At 36.8% G+C, this 19,730-nt stretch overlaps 1 protein-coding gene and 1 long non-coding RNA gene across 2 annotated transcripts; one reads left to right on the forward strand and one right to left on the reverse strand.

Moving 5' to 3' along the window:
- Positions 1 to 6,314: 6,314 nt before the first annotated feature.
- Positions 6,315 to 10,235, reverse strand: dmrta2 (DMRT-like family A2). The gene is made up of 2 exons (XM_088598996.1): positions 8,752 to 10,235; positions 6,315 to 8,101 (listed from the first exon to the last, which is right to left on the reverse strand). The coding sequence occupies exons 1-2, from the start codon at positions 9,197 to 9,199 to the stop codon at positions 7,221 to 7,223; spliced, it is 1,329 nt and encodes a 442-aa protein (XP_088455122.1). The 5' UTR covers positions 9,200 to 10,235; the 3' UTR covers positions 6,315 to 7,220.
- LOC148652334 (uncharacterized) lies at positions 10,223 to 18,513 on the forward strand. Its single transcript, XR_015925296.1, has 2 exons — positions 10,223 to 10,619; positions 17,393 to 18,513. It is a non-coding gene; the product is annotated as an uncharacterized LOC148652334 (long non-coding RNA).
- The last annotated feature ends 1,217 nt before the right edge of the window (positions 18,514 to 19,730 follow it).

Consider the following 19,730-nt stretch of genomic DNA (forward strand, 5'->3'; position numbering starts at 1 on the left):
TGCTGTAAGTGCTAATGGTTTTATTTGAAGAATAACGAATGAGGATTCGGTGTTTGAATACGCGGTTACAATCGAACACAAAGGTTTACACACAAGGTGGCGCTTGAATTATGTGCAAGCGAACACATTTACACAAGCTGGCGATTAAAACCAGTGTTCATACTGAAGAGTAATACAGTAGGTCTTTTTGGTAGAAATATAGAAAAAAAACTTGGACCGATGCTGTTGTTAGAAATGCCATCAAAAGAAAGATGGCTATAAATTAAAATGTGTGTTATATATGTCAGCCATGTGGATTTTTTCAATAAAACAAAATCCATATCGAGTTTGGGAAGGTAAGACGACAATTATAAATCGAATCAATATTTTGAATGCACTATTAAAACCTCGGACCACAAACCTTATTATGTAAATCTAATTTGAATACAAGGCAACAACCTCAACACTTAAATTCATTTTGACAGTATATGTTAAAGAGAACTGTTTAACGATAACCTCCATAGTCTACGGCTAGTTTGTACACTCCAAGATCTTTTGTTAAAAACAGTAAACCCCTGATTTTTTGTTCAGCCGTTCACACCATCATTTATGTGGTAATGTAAAACATAACTCATGTTTTTTTTTAAGAAAAGCAATATATGTGTTAAAAAAAGTTAACCAAAAAAAGTGTTGTACCTGTTTGACAGCAACTGATTTTCAAATAGGACCAAGTTAAGAATTAGGTCTAGATTCCACACTCTTATCTGCCATCTCCTCTCAATGTATTTTTTTGTTGTTCTATAAAGCGCCACTTTCAAATCAGGTTTATTATTATTAGGATTAGAAATATTTTTTTTAATTATTTAGGTTGATATGTTATTATCCACCCACACACTCATTGTCAAAAAGCTGCATCATTCCAAATAAGGGTCAAAGTATCACGGAGCCTACTGCACAAACACAGTGAGCAAATCACTACCTTTCAAGTCATCAGTGAAATTGTGTATCAATTGTACAACATTTAAAATAGAACTAAGGTAATTTAATTACTTTAATCAGTCTTAGAAATATCCCAAAAGATCCAGTTGTTTTTTCTTGCCCAGCTCCGTGAAGTTGCCCCCCCCACAAACACACACACCCTCTCTAAGTTTTGAAATTTAGGCGGAAAATATCCTGATTATGCATTCGGCTTCACAATTGCTTGGGCTAGTTTTAATGAAAAATATAAAAAGTAACTGATAAAATTTGATCGGATTAAAGCTAAAAGAAAAAAATATTTGTAATTAACGCCTTTTCCAGTTTTCCAGGGAAAGAAAACATCCGCGTTTACAGAAATTATTGACATCAACTATGGTCTAGTACCTAAAAATAGGAAACACATTGAGTTATGATGTCCATGTGTGTAGTGTACTCGTAAAGAAATAATGAGTTTTAAAAGTGCGAATATCTAAATTTGATTGTACATGTACGTGATACATGGTAGATTTAAATAGTATATATCTAAAAGCAAAAAGTTATCTACTGAATAACGGAGGGACAGACCGACAGACTGTTATGCCAGATGTGGTATTTTTAACAGAAAAACAAAGCAAGAAAATGTAATGTGGAATTAAATTGCATTTGTAGTTTTAAGAATAATTATTCACCCTCGATAAATTCTCAAGATATGAAACTACGCCACATTTAGTAATAGTGAAACATTCGTGCGTAGCCTATGTAATAACTGAAAAGTGAATGGAACACCCAGCTGTAAAACTCTTGCGTGTCATTGCTTTTTTAAAACAACGCTAATAATTTATCTTTAATAATCCGATAATGTAATTTATCTATTTATTTTTATGGATCCATGGATTCATTCATTTATTAAATTCATTATTGTTTTCTCAAATTGGTTTGTTTGCATGTAGATTTGAGATAGTTACTTAATAAGTGCAGCCTGTGCAGTGTTCTTATTTATGTGATTTACATTATTTCTACGATCTTATTTATAAATACAGAAAAAAGCGAACACATAAAAGGGTATTGAAAACAAAGATTTTGGAACAAAGAAAGTGCAAAAATTAATGGAAAATCAATACAACACAATGTTCTTTTTTCCATCATCAGGAATGATTTAACTATACCGTTATGATGTTCGCTGTTGGTTTGAAACCTGAATTATTATTCCTGATATAATTGATATGATATAGTATATGCGTGTTTACGCATAATCAGATTACCCCCCAATTTAACAATGTTTATATATGGACAACGCAAGCCCTAGTTAACATTAAACATAATACAGTTTTGTGTCGGTAAAAATATATTGAAGAATCGTGTTAGAAAATATTATTCATTTTTTTGGTTGGTTTTAAGAGAAACTTTTGTTATCATGGAACACAAATTGTTCGTTTTGATTATGTAACTCTTTGACTTGGGTGGCTGCCTCGAAAAACCGCACCGATAACAGAGCCACCGGTTTCATTTCGGGGTACATCTCACAGCTACGTAAAGGGCGACAACGATAACTGCTTTACGCCTTGTCGTATTTTCGTATCAGGTTTGTATTGTTTTAAAGTATATTTTTATATGTCACTGTTTTTTAATTCGCAGTGATACTATCAAAATCCAACGTTCACATCAAAACGCATGCGTTTTTTAACGTTGCCACTGTTGTTGAGTCTTCGGTTACTGACGATTTATAAAATACAATAGGAAACACTGCAACAGTAGTCTATAGGAACATTTTCACGGCGTTCTTGGTTAAAGTATCTCGATGTATATACAGTAGGTAATCTGTGGCAAACTAACTATACTAATAAACTAATACTAACTTATTTGTAGCCTATTTTGTTACGATAGAGTCGACCATGCAATAATGAGTAAAAAAAAGTACTGTATGAACGATTACGTCTTGCCTAATTTAAGGGACGTGTTTTATCTACAGGAATTATTACAAATCACGAATTCAGACGACTAGAGAGAATTTTATAGCTGGATTCATTTATAGGCGTAAAGCTAATTGCAGTCGGAACCGTTCTCTAAAAGCCATTAGATTTTACAAAACATGTAGAATTTGATTTAAAAAAATGCTAAATCAAAGACATTCACTTAGCAATAATGTTAAAGCAATAGATTTGCGGTAAACCATGAGAATCTAAAATCAATAGAATTTGTCATCTTTAAAATTTTCACACATGTGGCAAGGGTGCATTAAAATACCTGTAACAGTCATACAGTAAGCTTAGCTCAAATATGAAAATGGTTTATTGTAATATAAAGGCGTGAATTTCATTAGGTTGAAGACAATTAAAATAGGTACAATAAAAATGCAATCCAGCATAAATACAATTTAAAATGATAAAGGTAATAAGATGCAACACATTGTTGATTTTTTTAATCTGTAACCCCGTGTAAAGTCGATATTGTGTTACGCACTCTTTGTACTGTCCCTTAAATATACAAGAACAGGTATTTATCCAGAATTGTTTAGCGTCTCACATTTGGATCCTCTCGTAAAAAGTAGTTTTACGTTTCAAATTGGTGTAAACAACTCTGAAGAGCTCTGCAAAACCCACGTCGTAGTTTCTTTTTTTCTGGAGGAACCACTTCTCTACAGGTCTTTGGCAGCTCTTCCAGGCTGCAGCGAAACCAAATACAACGCAACCATAAGTGAAGAGGAAAGCTTCTCTGCGTTCAAGACATCTACTTCGGTGCACAGTGAACCTTTGTTGCTTGTCGGGTAAGAGTTCCAAAGCATAGCACTACGCTCCACTCCAGGGTGGCCTTTCTCATCTACTCTTTCCACTGTATTCATTTCATTACTTGAGAGGGGACAAAAAGTAACCCGTTGTGATTATAACAAGCACGAAGCGGTTTTAGAGATCTATACAGACGTGTTTAGATTTCCCCAAAGTTCCTCGCCTCTTTAAGAATTCTTTAACAGAGGTGGATAGGTAAGCGTTCTGCAGTGCTGACGCAGTTTATGAGTGAAAAGGCACATCCGAGTTGACATAGTTTAGCCTCAGAACTGACCCTTGATCTCACGCTGATAAACCAAGATATGAAGACGTCCTGAGCAAACTTTTGTGTAGAAAAAGAACAGTTTATTTGAATGACTAAAGTGACACACCACCCTTCCACCCAGCGCCCCACAAACACGGGCAAACGTTTTTTTTTCTCCTTTTACAACAACCTAGCCTCATGTAGCCAAACACGGCGCCGAGCTTTTTCAATTAAAGTGGAATTAGGCTGCCCAATCAAATTAGCTCACTATTAAAGCTCTCTTTTATTAAATCTTAGTACTGTAGACATATTAGGTTTCACTGACACTTGGGCCAAAAATAATATTAATAGTAATAATCTTTTAAGATTGGTTTGGCCTCCAGGTCGTTGTGTGAATTGGACAATGGGGACAGTTGACAACATAACTTATTTAAAGCTTTTATTATTACATATGGAGGGACACGTTATGTAAGTAAACAAAAAGAGAAGGAAGAGTGGTATTATTACTACATATATAGTTCATCAATGGCGCCCTAAAGGGGCTTCTCAATAACACGTAAGGTGTTGAGTTTCCTCTCTCGTTCGCCATTAAATGAGCTCTAGCTGAGAGGACACTGTCAATCTGAGCCTGGTGTTTACACAGTTATATTTGATGGGAGAAAGTAAACAGTCTAACTCTGCCAGGCAAGGGAGCGGCAGGATTATGTTTCCATGGCAGCCAACTTTAGGAGCCATGCAATCTTAATTTGAAAATACAGTGAACTTGTTCGCTGTCACCTTTCCTACACTATGTTTTGGAGCTGCGCCATCCCACAAGCTTTGCAGGGGTTGAAGTCATGTTTAATGTGTTATTCGAGGCACTACTTTACTGAAGCTTATGTTAAAAAATTAGCAAAGACGAAATACACTCAACCTTGCACGCTGCGCAAAAAGAAACGTTCTTTCCATTTCTAACTTTTTTTCCCCCCACAGGATCCTTGTAAAAGTGTAAGTTTGATATAACAAAATTCCTTCAGGCTTTAACCTATTCCACCTAAATACCTACACATGCAGTCAATTTTAAAAATAAAACGAATATTACTTAAGGGTAAATTCTCAAACCTAATTACTAATTCCTTTCGTTTTGTTTGCTTCACAAAGATCACCTACAGATATTTATGTTTGAAATCCCACATTCTAACATCTTAAGACATTATGGTACAAAAAAGATACTGCGGCTATCGCTACCCATTGAATATGATTTGTGCGCAGTTTCGCAAAATGATTATGCGACATATTCCAAAATACATTTAAATAATTTTATTAGCAAAATAATGTATTAAAAAGTAAAATATTTCATTTCGTTTCCGTCAAAGATACCGTCTACATTTACCTGTGACATTTAGCTGTGTCATTCCTGCCTACAGTGGAAGCGGAATGAAAACAACGGGCGACCGTTAAATAATATCATTGCTTAATCTTTAACAGGTATATATCAGATCTTCTGAGAGGGCTGACTTGCTTTCCTCAGCCACCTTGAATATTTATGACCACTGATAACAAAATGAGCTAATTGCTCTAATTGATAACACATAGGAAGTTCAATTTAGGTAATACCGCAGTGTTACTTAACTTAGGTAATATGTTTTGTGCTCTTTTCTTGGAGTGAAGAAATCACAGATACACTTTAAACTGTAAACTGACTGTACGTATTCGGTCTCAATGAGGGTAGATTCAAAGCAATTTCAGACTGTAAAGTAACCCGATTATTTACAGTCTTGTCAACAATCCGATCATATTATATTTGAAAATGACTTAAAAAATAGCCATGACGAGACACAAAAGATCACTTTTGTTTTTGTATACGGGCAGGCCGTGATGTTTTTTAAAGGAGTTCACAATATTCTGCAAAAAGGAAACACATAAATAAGCGCAAGAAATTAAGACTATTATTATCAATGACAACAAAAATAATGAGACTACACAACGCAGCAAAATGCAAAGGTAAGAAAATGCATATTGTCGTTTAATCCATTTCCTAATAATTGTAATGCTTAATAATAAATCAGCAGTAAAACTGTATAAAGTACGTTAATCATCTATATTTTAAATTAATATTACCTGACTTAATAATACCCATCGTTTCAAAAAGGTTTCCAAATCGTCACAGGCGAGTTTTTAAAACGTGTGTTAACATTTATCTTCTTCCTAAAGTGTTTTATGTCAAAAAGAGTAAATCGTTTTGTAAATATTAATTGGGAAGAGATGAAAAGTTACAAAGCCCTATATAAGATGCTCAGCGTCTGTATTCTGAAACGAAAATAGGAGTGTATGCGTGAAACAAATGGAATGTAAAAATGTTAAGCGGGCCGTTGTTTTGTAGAAAATAACATTTATTTCTAGCAAATGCAACACATACCGTGACCGTATACATATAGCTGGCAACAACCATTAGGAAAGCAGAAAAACCTTGGGCAGCACAGATAAGAATGGCAGTTTCACCAAACATACCTCTAGTGTTGCTGATTAATTTGGGCAAATTACGTTTACAAATATAATCTAATTCTCTAGACTTGGCATATAATATACATATGTTCAGTGTTCTGCTGAAAGAAAAGACAAAAACAAAACTCATCTAAATTGCATTAGCTGAAACTCAAACGTTTAGGTTATACCCATTTTATAATCAAAAGGAAATTCACCTACATATATTAATAACTTAAAATATTTTCTGTACTATTTAAGTGTTTGTGTATACTTTTTAAGACAGAGACAAAGATGAAGTTCCATACTTATGAACGCATTAGTAACAAGAAGAGCGACAACACTTTCCAGAATGTTTCAAAAGAAAGATGATGAAACAAAAGAAAATTGCACCTTGGAACTCTCATACTATCAAGACTTTATTCCGTTTTCTGTATCTGTCCTTGTTTTTTAAGAACAATATGTAGGCATAGCCTCTGAGGTTGATCAGTCACTGAGAGAAGCCATCAGCCATACAGTCAAACCAGTCACAAAGAATGGCTTTTTGGTCGTTTTTCATCTTCAGGCAGCTTCTCCAATGCCTGCCGAGACCAGTAGTTTTCACTGCGAAGTGAAAGTGTGATGCGGTGAGGCGCCTAAAACAGTTGAATAACCAGACTTTAAAATAACAAAGGGCACCGCCATCGGTTTTGGCTACGTCACGAATACACAAAGTCAGTGTCCTCCCTCATTTCTCACCTCCTTTTTCTTAAAAGTTTTTTTTTTCTGAGATTGGTCACACGAGGCGATCGCCTTCATTGTTTCTCTGGATTGTTGTTCACCATCGGCCCATACAACCCGTTGCCATACCCTTGTTCTTTGTGCAGGGCTGTCCTGTCCCTTATGAGGTCACTGAAGGCGTAGTCCATGGGTGGCCGAAAGCCCAAAGTTGGCATGAGCCCAGCAGTTGAGTAAGGAGTCATAAAGGCAAGCCCTCTGCTGTGGGCCGAGTAAGCCAGGCGCAATGGGTTTAGTCCCAAATGGGTGCTTAAGGGGTAGGCGCTGGGATCTGCGCCAAAGTGCGGTGAATTAGGTTGCAGTGGGGAAAAGGCGGATCTGTTGCTCAGAGTCCCAATGGCAGGTGTCATGGCTCCGGGTAAAATCGGTCGCGGAGTGGAAGCTGCAGGTGGTTGGGCACTCTGAAGTGCCCTTTCCGCTGTCCACGCTTCTTCGGGGGCTTTTGATTGTCCGCTGTTGTTCAGAATCTGTTCGATGGCCTGGACCACGTCTTTCCCGCAGCCCTGCAGCACCAGTTCCAGAACACTCCGTTTGTGAGTGGGGAATACTCTGGTCAGAATGTCGATTGCGTTCATCTGGCGAGTGGCGGTGGATGAAGGAGAAGGCTCCTGTTCGTCTTTATCGGTTTCTGACCCAGAGTCGGAGCCCAGGGGACTAATGGAGCCGGGCGTGTCTTCTCCGTCTTTCAGAGTTTTAGGAACAGGAGAACTTACAAAAGACTCTCCGTCCCCATTCTCCGAACCCGAACCATGACGCACCTCGGGCGAGGAGGTCCCAGCCACACTCCCAGTCACCGATTCGCTGTCCGTGGAGACCGACTTGCCCAGAGTCTGCTGCGGGGTCATTGACCTTGACATTGGGGTCTTCGGAAACAGCTCAAACTTTTGGATTTTCGAATCTACAACAAAGGGAAAGAAAATGCATATTGGTTAGAGCAAATCGCCTAAATTAACATGTATACTTAGGGTAGTCCGGTGGAGAAAAACTCAGTTTCGAATAAAACAATTAAAGCGACACAACTTTTGTCAAAATGAAGGAAACCCGAAAATCACATTTAAAGGATTAGTTTTTCTAGTACACGTTTTACTAGATGCTGAACGAGTTAATATTAACGTTTCTGCCCAGGCAAGTAATCTTGCTTTCCTGAGTGTTATTATGCGTTATTAATTTTAAGCTTCTGTGATCAAGGTCTCTATAGGCCTACTTTTGCAACCTACAAAAAAACATTACTGGCGGATGCTTATTTTGTGCTAAAACTAAACTAATTTAGAACTTCTTGAATAGGCATGGTGATAACTGTTAAATGAAACCCTTTGCCCACTCTAATGCCGACGACAATGGTCTGTTTACAGTCTTAGATGTTGCCAATGCTTCTGTAACTCCTACTGTTGAAAACAAACGAGTAGCAATTCTAAAACTGTGAGGAAGTTTTCCAGTAGCTTTGCTTATTGGCATCTTAAACGTGTTAGCAAGGCTCTATTGCTATTATGAAGTGTAACAGCTTTCGAAATCAATCGGCGATCAAGATCAAATGCGGACGGCGCTCACCAGAGTTAGTGTCGCTGCAGACGGAGCCAAAAACTTCGTAATTCTGTCTAGGCGGGATGATGCCGTTAGCAGCCGCCAAGGCGAGTCCCTCTGCGGTGCCGTAGAGGAGCTGGAGTTCTCTGGCTTCGTTTTCCTCTTGAGCCTGCTGTCTCCTGAGAGCCACCTGCGCGGCCATCACCCGCTGCCTCTCGGCAATCAGAGTGCACTTGGCGCACATGCAGTCCTTCCAGCGGCAGTAGCGCTTATGGCCCTTCAGAGCGGACACTACTCCGTGATTCCTGCAACGGGCGCATTTAGGAGTCCTGGGATACTTCTCGGCTGTCCGCAGCAGTAGAGGGGGCCCACGGAGGAGGCTGCTGGCCATGGACACGGGAATTGAGGCTGCAGCGGCACCAGGATGGACCTGGGATCCTGCCGGTGCTGTAGGAATTTCTGATCTCAGCTCCATTTCCTCGTATATTCTATTATTGTTATTATTAATACTATCGATATTTTCTGTCACTCACTGGACTGTTATTATTTTGCGATTTTAGGCACCAAAATCCCCAAATGCGTAAATTCTTCAACGTTTTAAAGCGGTAAGCTTCTATTTTCTTTTCTTTTTTAAAATTCGTTCTCTTAAGGTACAGTTGACAGTTCTAGAAAAGTTCCCAGACTATTACATTGGAATAGGCTGAGTGCCAAAGTCATTAGACTTCTGAATCAATTATTTAGCTGTCCAGAACGAAAAACAAAAGTAGCTCCTCGATCAAGGATACACAAATATTGATTTTGTCTCATCCAGCGAAACTCCAAAAACTAAAATGATCAACTTTTGTTTCTGTCGTATTTCTTCTTATTTTACCAAAGCAACCCCAGCCACAGTACCGACAACCTGAAGACAACCTTATCTAGAAATACTGCCTCAGCTATAGTTTTCCATGCCTGACACATCTACAGGCGCTGCTAATCCTCACGAATCCTGTCCATCTCCTTCAAAACATCGAACTTCTCTTAAGCGCCTGAGAACATTCACTTTGATTTTAAATCGCATTCCAAAAGGTCTGAGCGAAACATCACACGCGAGCTAAGAGGTTCAAACTCATAAAAATAACGAATACACTTTAACCTGAAAGACGTTTCAGACCTTCTTTTAAAATCGTGTGTATATATATGTAAAAATCAAAACCTTCTTCAACAGAATCCACGGCTTCTCGCCGCTCTTGGAAGAATAAATAATACCTGTTTAACTTGATGTCTCCAAAAATCGTAGAAGTTGCTACTGCCAAGAGCGTGAGACACTAACGAGCTCCAGAGATTGCCAGTAGATACAGATCTTCACTCTCTCTATTGTTGCGCCTACGTTTTCATTAGACAAATTTGACAACAATGTGGCTCCTGTCATTGGCCAAGGGGGAAAGGTGCGATCTGATTGGCTTATCACTTTTTTCAACTGTGTCCACCTGAGTCCTCACCAAGTAACAACAGTGTTTAAAATCTGAAGGAGTTCCCGCAGAGCATAACATTATACTGCTTATAACAATAACGCGCTTAATATACAATATTCACGTTTTACACCGAAAAATCTAAAAAAGCATCCTAATAAATGAAGCATATTACAACCAGTAAGAAAAATAGTTTGTTGCCCTTTTTATACTTTTAGCCATTATTTCTTAATTATCCAAATATAGTATTTTTACCTAAATCGTTTTTTTTAATGGAAATATGACTTTGATTATGTCCAAGAGTAGTTATTTAAACTCTGGCCAGCCACGTTTGCTTTAAATTCAGCAGTCGTAAAAGACATTCGTTTACTTCTAATTTTAAAAGCGACATAATAACCAAAGGCCTGGATGACGTCATCACAGACAGTGGTCCTACACGGTCGGGTAAGTCAATGCGTCTTACTAAAGATACAAGTTGTTTAGTTTGTTTAGAGATGCTCTTCTGCTCATTTTAATGATTCCCAATCCAATTTATGGTTCCAACCCGTTTTAAAAGATCATACCTTTCAAACCAGAACAAAAACAAAACATACCTTTATCTACACTAAAACGTAAGAAGTAGACACTCTTGACATTTTTCCTGTAGCTGAACAAGCTGTGTCGCTAACGAAGAAACGGCAGCGTTTTTTTTCGGTGTAATTAATAAGATCCAAAATATTGTACACTGCTTGTTTTTCATTTGGTTTCCGAATTATTTGCTAATTAATTTTAATTAGTTAAATACGCGTTTCTGTTCAATCGGGTAATTAATTAATTCATGGTAGGAGCACATCTGCATCAAGTCTGTGAAGCTTCGTCTTTTTCCGGTGGGCTGGCACAGCGATCGTCTGTGAACCATAACGTTCACTTTCCAGCTTTGTTTGATTTTTAGGTTGATTTTCGTTTTTGAATAGGTAATGATATATAACCTACATAAATATCTGAAAACTGTGACTTTTCAACGCTCCTTTTTAAAAAATATTTTAAAATGTTAAGTGTTAAAAAATCTAGTACTGCAAGCGTGAAATAAAGCACGCGCCGCAATCTAAGACTTCAAGACATTAATCAAGCACATTAATAAATCTTAAGTCTTTTCTATTATTAAACATGTTAAAAGTCTGCAAAAGTTAAAATTTAGCAATCGCAATCACTGCTATCATATATATATAGCAGCTTCTCGGATTTAAAGCGCAAAGCTCCAAACGGAAAATGGAAAATTAAAATTTGAATCCGCAGAGCATGATTTAGCACATGTTAAATACAATCTACGCTTCCTAAAATAATTAATGGGTAAGTGAAGTTTAAAACCGAACGCATCGAACGCAAACTGGTATTTTCCATTTCATTTAATCTGCAGTCGAGATTAATCAATATCGTCACCCACGTCTGTTAAAACCTACACACTACATCAAATGATCATTCTTTAAAAATAATATTTTATAACCTATAATTTTAAGTGAAGGATTGTTATAAGACATACACCCCAATTTAAGTATACAGTCTGTCTTACTATAGTTTTCCAAATAGTATTAATCTTTTGACAGTCTTAAATAACCTAGACCGATGTGTATGCGTACTCAGTCAATAGCAATAGTGGTAATGAGGAATGATTCAGAGTTAGAGAAGCTTGAACAAAGACAATAAAAGCAAAATTCCTTACTGATCAACAAATATCAGAAAATCAAACTAGTATCTACATCAAAGTAACACAATGCGGAATGTTAAAATGATTCGGATGGATGTGGTCTCTTTGTTATGCGAGAAATATAACAAGGGCATATTTTAACCGCAGCCGGCTAGCTCTCTAACATTATCATCCCTACTACAGTTTGGTGAAATTAAAAAAAAAAACTGGATTTACTCAGTTTTGGCTTTTTAAAACATAACTGAACTTCTCAAATATAACGCTTCGAGGAGGACGTGTGCTCCAGACTATACGTGATATCTTGACCATTTATTTTAGCCCATATTTAAGAGTTCCGATGATAATATATTTTTTAATATCGCCTCCATTACACCAGAACAGTGAAACCTAGTTTGGAGGAAGATTCTGAATACTTACGTATTTTTTGGTGCTATTTTTAGTGGTGATGCTTTAAGGATAAATGCAAAAAATGTGAAAAAGTGTAAAATATCTAAAATATAGTTACACCTTTATTCAGATGGCTTGTAACAATTTCCCAATGTATTTTTAGAATCACGGACACACTTTCATTTAAATATTAAAAATCAAGCTATGTAACTTACATTTGTGTTCGCTTTTAACTATTTCATTTTATATTTCCCGCTGAAGTGCGTGAATATGTCGATATACACCGAGAGTGTGTTTAAGCGTTTGAGAAAAAATAAAGCAGACTAATACTACAGTAACAATGATTACTTGGAAAAGGCTTATTTTTCGGACATTTTATAAATGTGATTTTAAGATGTGTTTTGTCATGATTAATGATCGTCGCAGAAAAGTTCCAGGTTCAGATTGTACACTTCGCTTTTGTCTGAAATAAAAATGTGTCTTTAAACATTTGCATTCGATAGATTCGTTTTTATTCCCTAAAAAGGTTAGATTTTGCTTCTGTCAGTCTATAAAAGGTAACTTTTTGTGTTACAGTTAACAAAGCCCTTCTCAATCAGTAACGGTCCCGGGGACTGTCAGTTTAATTCTGACAGGGTTTTGCTGTACAACACGGCTGACACGTCACGTTGACGTGATGAAAGTTAAACAGGATAAAGAACCTTAATCACTACCTGGATTTAGGAAAAGACTACCTTATTACACATTTAATTTATATGGATTTAATGGACTTAGACGGGAGTTACCAAATTTCCACAGATTTATTTTCTTGGAACTGTGAAACTTCAGAGCTAAATGCATTTTTTTTTCTAGGAGGTGACATATTTCGAAGAAGCGGGTTTATTATTCATTTTAATTCCCCGCTATCATATCGCATAAAGTACAACGTATTTTCTTATTCTGGTATATAATAATAATAACAACCACTAATTTCCCTGGAATGCGACTTATTTTATAATAATATTAAATATAAAATAGTCCTTCCATAAGAAAAAAGCGAAATATGTCTAGAAATGTATGTATAGACAGTGTTTATTCATTCGAATCACACAAGCATGACAAAAGTGCTGTATATTTTTTCTGTTTATAATGTGACACTTTGGACTTTTCAGCCTATTATGGTCACACAAAAAAGAATAGGTTACAAAGAAAACGTCGTATCATAAACAGAATAAAATGCGCAATTTGTTCATGAACATGTTGAGATTTGCGCCGGACACTCCTGCCAAGAGCAGTTGCCGATATGGGCACAGACTAGCGAGATAACCTACAGTTTCGGATAAGTGTAGGTATAGGCTGCTCAAACAGCATGGCTTATTTTTGCTGCTAACCGGCACCCACCACCATCTAACTATTGCCTCTTACATATAATACAATGATACACATAATTTTATTAAATGGTCGTGTATGTGAGACCTTTCTAAAATAATTATCGTTAGATCTTATCTGCACCTGAACGCGTTGACACTGCTTAAATTATAGTTACGAAATGTCATTCTGTTCCTATCGCTTTTATAGTTTCATGATATACTATTGTTGTGGGTTGGAAAAAATGTTTTTTTAAAACGCTATATACATATGCATAGATGACACAGAAACTGGCCATCTTTCTGAGTTTCATAAGCAATTGTTTCCATTAGTTTTGATGGGCTTGTAGATATATCGTGAGAGCCGCCTTGCTTTCAAAACAAGGCGATGGGTGGTCTACATCACAAACCTGTATTTGTGTGCTTACGAACGCTCTTGAGTCCAAAAACAGGCTTTACCAAAAGCAGCTCCCTTCATTAAATCGATACTGACTGCATTCATGCATTCGACAGTTAACAATATATTTGGACTGCACGGTGATTCTGTTCCGTATGCGGCTTCAAACAAACAAGTCAACAGAAAAAAAATGAACTGCAGCCCTTTTACACTTACTGAGCCATGGAGCCTCTACATTTCATTTCTTCTGCTCACAAAAGTAAAGACTTAATTGGCAAAGATATATTAATCATCTTTTGTTCACAGCAACTCCTCCCCCGTTCCCTATCCCTACGTACCGTCTCACCCTCTATAGTGGCTTTTTGTACCTTTTGCTGCAGATGGTACTTCTAATGTACCTGCTAATGTAAGTGCTAGCGCTCGCAGTCTCTCGGCTTTTCATGTGTTTCACGGGTCCTGCCCTTGACTTTTCCAGTTGTTTACACACTGAATCACTGTAAGCAAATGCCATCTGTTTCCCTACCGCTTTCATCCGCACCTTTAATTACCTAACCAAGAGACTAATAGAGATGATATTAAACTAAATCTTTTTGACATTAAAAGTAATTATCTCGGAAGCGATCTTACATGAATGAAAATTGCCGTCTACAAAGTAATTCTATGTTCATTGTAAACCCCCCCTTCAAACGCACATCTTCTGTCCTAAAATAACCAGGGTAAGTACGCCATAGCAGCTCAGAAGGCAAAGCGTTTTAAACAGTTTCTCTCCCTTTACACCTCACTTCGTTCATAATATGATTCAACTATTTTCGGGAGACTCATATTTAGCATAACAAATTACAAAACAGTTAGATATCGTTTGTTTTGGTTCACTTGCTTATTCGTTTGATCTTAAGCGCTTTACAGATTATTCAATTTATCTTGTAGTAAACTGTTGTGATTAAATTAATAGGAGGAATAAATTCAAGTGTTAGACTATTTTTGTTTGTTTGGTACAGGCCTACCTCGCACGTACTGTATAAATGTTTTTTCCTTCCTTGATGGTTATTGCTACCCAACCTCTAAAACAAGAGAGGTGCATCGTTTCAGATTAAGATGAGTAGTTTATGTAATATGGAGTGGAGTATGAATTAAACCTTTAGCCACAAGCCCACTTAAACAATAGCCTACATTAAATAGATGAATCCTCTATACAGATGTAGGCCTACTCTTTTGGTAACCTATATCCCCACAGTGCTCAACTAAAGCACTTTTAATTAGGCTGGCTGTTTTGTAATTTCCAATTAAATACCGATGAATAATTAGATGTGAATGGGGTCACATTTTAAAATTCAACATTCTTTTTTTAACAGTTCATTACACCCATGCAGCAAAAAATCTATGCAAAGCTTTCTCTGCTTTTTTTTTTTTACAAAATGCTACAGATGACTGAGTTTTTACACCTTTTTAGATCTTCACAAAGGGGACGCTTGACCCAACATATGTAGCAGCATGTTTCTGCTACCCGAGCACCCTGGTGAGGCATTCGAGCGACCTTTCTGGATGCTGTTGCCCCGCCTGGGCACTGTTGGACCAGGATTGCCTCCCGGGGACTCCCGCTGAAACCGCTGAGTCTATTAAGCAAAGCAGAGGTTAGAGTAGCAGATACGGGGCGCACAAGCAGCGCAGGATTTGGGAAAACCGGTGCCTATTTACACGCTTCATCTCCTCACCAAGTGCTCATTAGGTTGTTAACCTCTAGTTCACACGAAAAGCTCCTGTGATGAAGTTCTCTTTAGCAAATGGAAGCATCCACGTCAAGGCAGTTAACAAAGCCTTAAAATAACTGCACAAAATAAGCTTTTATTTGTTACTCTGAAGTTTTCTTTGTGCGAGGCACTTGTGAACACACACACAAAGATTTCTTATTTGATCTAAAAAAGTGAATCTATAGAGAGCGCATTCTTTGATCTAAACTAATTTAACACAGCTTTATTATTTTTTTTTTGTAAAATAAGCAATTTCTCTATATTTAAACGTAAGCTAGGCCGTACCGCATTGGGCACAAAGGACATTGTGTTGTTCAATGATCCCTCTTAGGCAACCTGTTGCGTCTAAATACAGGTTGGCGCTATTTGAGAAAGTGAAAAGGTGACACTTTCTATGGCCAGTGCTTGCGAAGGAAAATATTTTTTTGTTTTGCACGTGTACGGTGTCTTTTAATTAACTCCCCCCAAAAAAAAACCCGCACAGAAACAGGGTTTAACATTGAAGGGAATAGAGGAGATGGATTAATGCAAAGCCTAAAGAGCCTCATTACCGACCTTGAGAGAAAATGTGCGTTTTATTTTTAAGAACCCAGATACACTTCCTCAGGCCGCAATTCATTTTCCACTTTACGCTCATCACTTACGCAACGATCCCCACCGTCGACACAGCTTGGAAAACTCTTCCACCTTTATCTTCAGTAACAGCAAATAATACAAATGTACGATTTTTTTTTGCTCAGGGCTTTACATTTTGTACCTGTTCCAAAACTTTATATTACCTTCGTGCTATGAATTCCGATAAAGACCCTCCGTGGCAATTCTACTGCACTGCTCGGGGCTCTGTACGAAACAAACTTGAGATCTTTTGCACAGAGTGCCGTGTAACACCGCAGATACTCAACAAACACTCCAACTTCAGAAATCTTTTTATTCTCCGTGGCTATATAATAATGCTCCTATTTCTAATTGGGAAATTGCCAAAGACGGACTCGAATGGCTTTTCTTGCCCCCGTAATTCCCACAGCTATTGTATGGATTTTCAGTCTTTTTAAATGTCCACTTCTTTTCTTTTTCTTACTCCCCTCTGTTTCTGCAGCCCCTGAGGCACGGATTAAACTGCCAGGCAATTTCCCTTCATCACCTTATTGAAGGTTAAACGCACTGCGAGTTAATGTGAATAGAGCAAGTATACAGAACTGCACGGTGAAGCGGGAGAAGGATGAGTGTATTCCTAATTTGAAACACCGGAGTTTTAGGAATGATTAAAATGTCACATGACACTCTTAAATGTTGTTCGTGAAGAAAAATACCCTTTTTCCACTTGACCCCAGCATTTATTTGCATGCGTTTGAAGAGTGACGTCTCAATTACGATGAAATATTGCGCAAATCGAAACAAATTCCAGTAGTTCAATTAACGTCAGGTAAATTTGACGTTTTAATAAATGTAAATATGTATGTGTCAAGGTACGAGTACTGTCTTGTGTGATTTTGTGAGTTTGTCGTTGCTATTATTATATTATTATGTTGATTCACAGGACTGAGCAATCTCCCTTTAAATCGGAATAGCTCGAGTTATACATAGGCAAATAAGCATTTTAACATTTAACACTGCTTAACACTTAACAATAGCTGTACTATTTTTGTCTATTTCAGGTATACCCGGCAATTAAAATGCAGACTCCATCCCCATACATCTGCTTCGTCTTTGCCAAATGAATTGCGAGGAAAGGAAAATAAAAAAGAGACTGCATTGAGATCACAGATGGAGTGCAGGTTTTTGCAAGAAATTTGAGAAACACCATTGTCCCAAATCAAAACTCAATGTGTTGCCCTACAATGGGGTCCGCTTTGAGCCCCTCCGCTTCAATCGGACTTGTTTTTTAAACTTGAAGTGTTCAGCACAAAGACTTGCCTCCTAAATGTCACAACCGCTCCAGTTCCAAGTGTGGCTGCTTGGAAAGGGTGTAAAAAAAAACGAAAAGGAAAAGAACACAATTATGAAGCAATAATTACTCTACTTCAGTTCGCACGCCATTGCTCCCATAGAAACATCTTAGCCCCTATTTAATTCTTTATTCCAGAGGATGATAATCCGAATACCATAGGTTCCAGTATTTTTAAGGGGGCTGGAATGGGGAGGAGGTGTTGTAAATAAATGAATATTCATTGTGATTTGAATTTCAAAGTGTTATTTAGAAATATTTCCGTTTTTAACCACATTTTAATAGGACTTCTATCATATTGCTTCCCCTTTATTTATATACTAATATAGATACTCCTGACAATAATCAAGGGTTTATAGTTTCTGTGTACGGATAAACTGCTCCAAAAGTAATAATATGCAAATTCACTAAAACTCTTTAGAAAATCATGTTTTCGCTATCTTCCCTCAATCGTTAGGACTATCATCTAATTTTAAGGAAATCCAACTTGGCACTTCTTTTAATCCGATTAATTAAAACGAATAATAAAGAGGACTAACCATTCAGGTCATTAAATAAGTTGTTCTTCTAGTAATATAAAAAACTTTAAATGTACAGTATGTAACATTTTTTTTCCATTGCAGAAGTCGTTAGTATTGAATGGCTTCTCAGTGTGAAATAGATCTTTTATACTGTATGTATATTATAGGATGTGTTTTTTGTCACATTACAGAGAAAATGTACGTGTCTTTGTAAGATTTTGTTGTATAAGATTCACCGTTTGGACAGTGATGATTAAATTACCAAATCACAAGCAATTAAAAACATACAGTGGCATAGTGCCTAATCTCATAGTCTTGTCAACGTTGTTTTTCCAAAAGGTGTATTAAATGGTATTTAGTAAGATTATGTCAGTTTTAAAATATCAAAATTATAATTTATCGATGCTCTATAGTGTTTACCTCTCCGGTTTACGTCGCGCTACCCGAGTAAATTTCTAAATAATTTCTCATTAGAAGTATAACTACAGTCTGTAATTAATAGATAAACACGTTTTATTTTTTTGTCCTTTAGTCTCCTGACAAAAATAACTAAATGAAAAAATAAAAATATTTCTTAATGTAAAAAACAATAGATGTAATAATGTGTGATAAATAGACGCACATATAGCATAAAACCTTAAGTGGCTGCCTGTATATATCTCGAAGATTCCTAGGAAAACAACACCTACTAAAACGCCATTCAGAAGACTGCTTACTTTTAACATTTTAAGGAAAAGGTTAAGGAAAAACATCTCTCATTATTTTCTTTTGTAATAACTAACCTCATGTTATTTTTTATTTGACGAAATTACGAATATTGCAATCATTTATAGGAGCCTATTTTGAGCCTTCATAAACTGGCGATTATAAATGACCATCCATCTTAATTACAATGGTTTTGTAATAGAATAATTATTCTTTTTATATAGCGCCTTTCATAAAAAGTTGGTTTTGAATGCCTAAAACATACATTTACAAAAAAGTTATTAAAACCGTCACAAGACGAGTACAACATATATGTTGTACACGGAATTAAAACAAGAATAAAGACCCTTTGGCGAATGCAGACGACAGTCCAGGCCTGTTAATATCAAATCTGTTTTGTAGTTGTCTTTCAATAATATCACCACAGAGATACGCTGTGGTCTGTTGAAGTGTGGTTTTCCTTTCTTATTGGTCGACTTCGATTTAAGACTCGAGGTAACTATTCATGCGGTGAATCGCGAGTAATGTGGTCTTGTTCCAAAATAAGAGGCCAAAGTGCAGAAATTCATTTTCTCCTATTGTTCTTCCAAAAACCGAAACCGTCATCTGGAATTAATAGAATTTTATAATTTCTTAATGATATTTAAGATATTTAAATTAACGTGTTCCGCCTCTTCAACAATTAGACAACCAGGAGGAGTGGATTACCTGGATTACGTTTTAAAAGTGTTTCTTTATTCTACTTTAAAACAGCATATAAACAATTCTGTAACGCATATTCGAATATTTTGACACTTACATTCCTTTGAATAACGATCTTTG

Source organism: Lepisosteus platostomus, chromosome 11 (genome assembly GCF_059453375.1).
Source record: "Lepisosteus platostomus isolate fLepPlt1 chromosome 11, fLepPlt1.hap1, whole genome shotgun sequence".
Taxonomy (NCBI): Eukaryota; Metazoa; Chordata; class Actinopteri; order Semionotiformes; family Lepisosteidae; genus Lepisosteus; species Lepisosteus platostomus.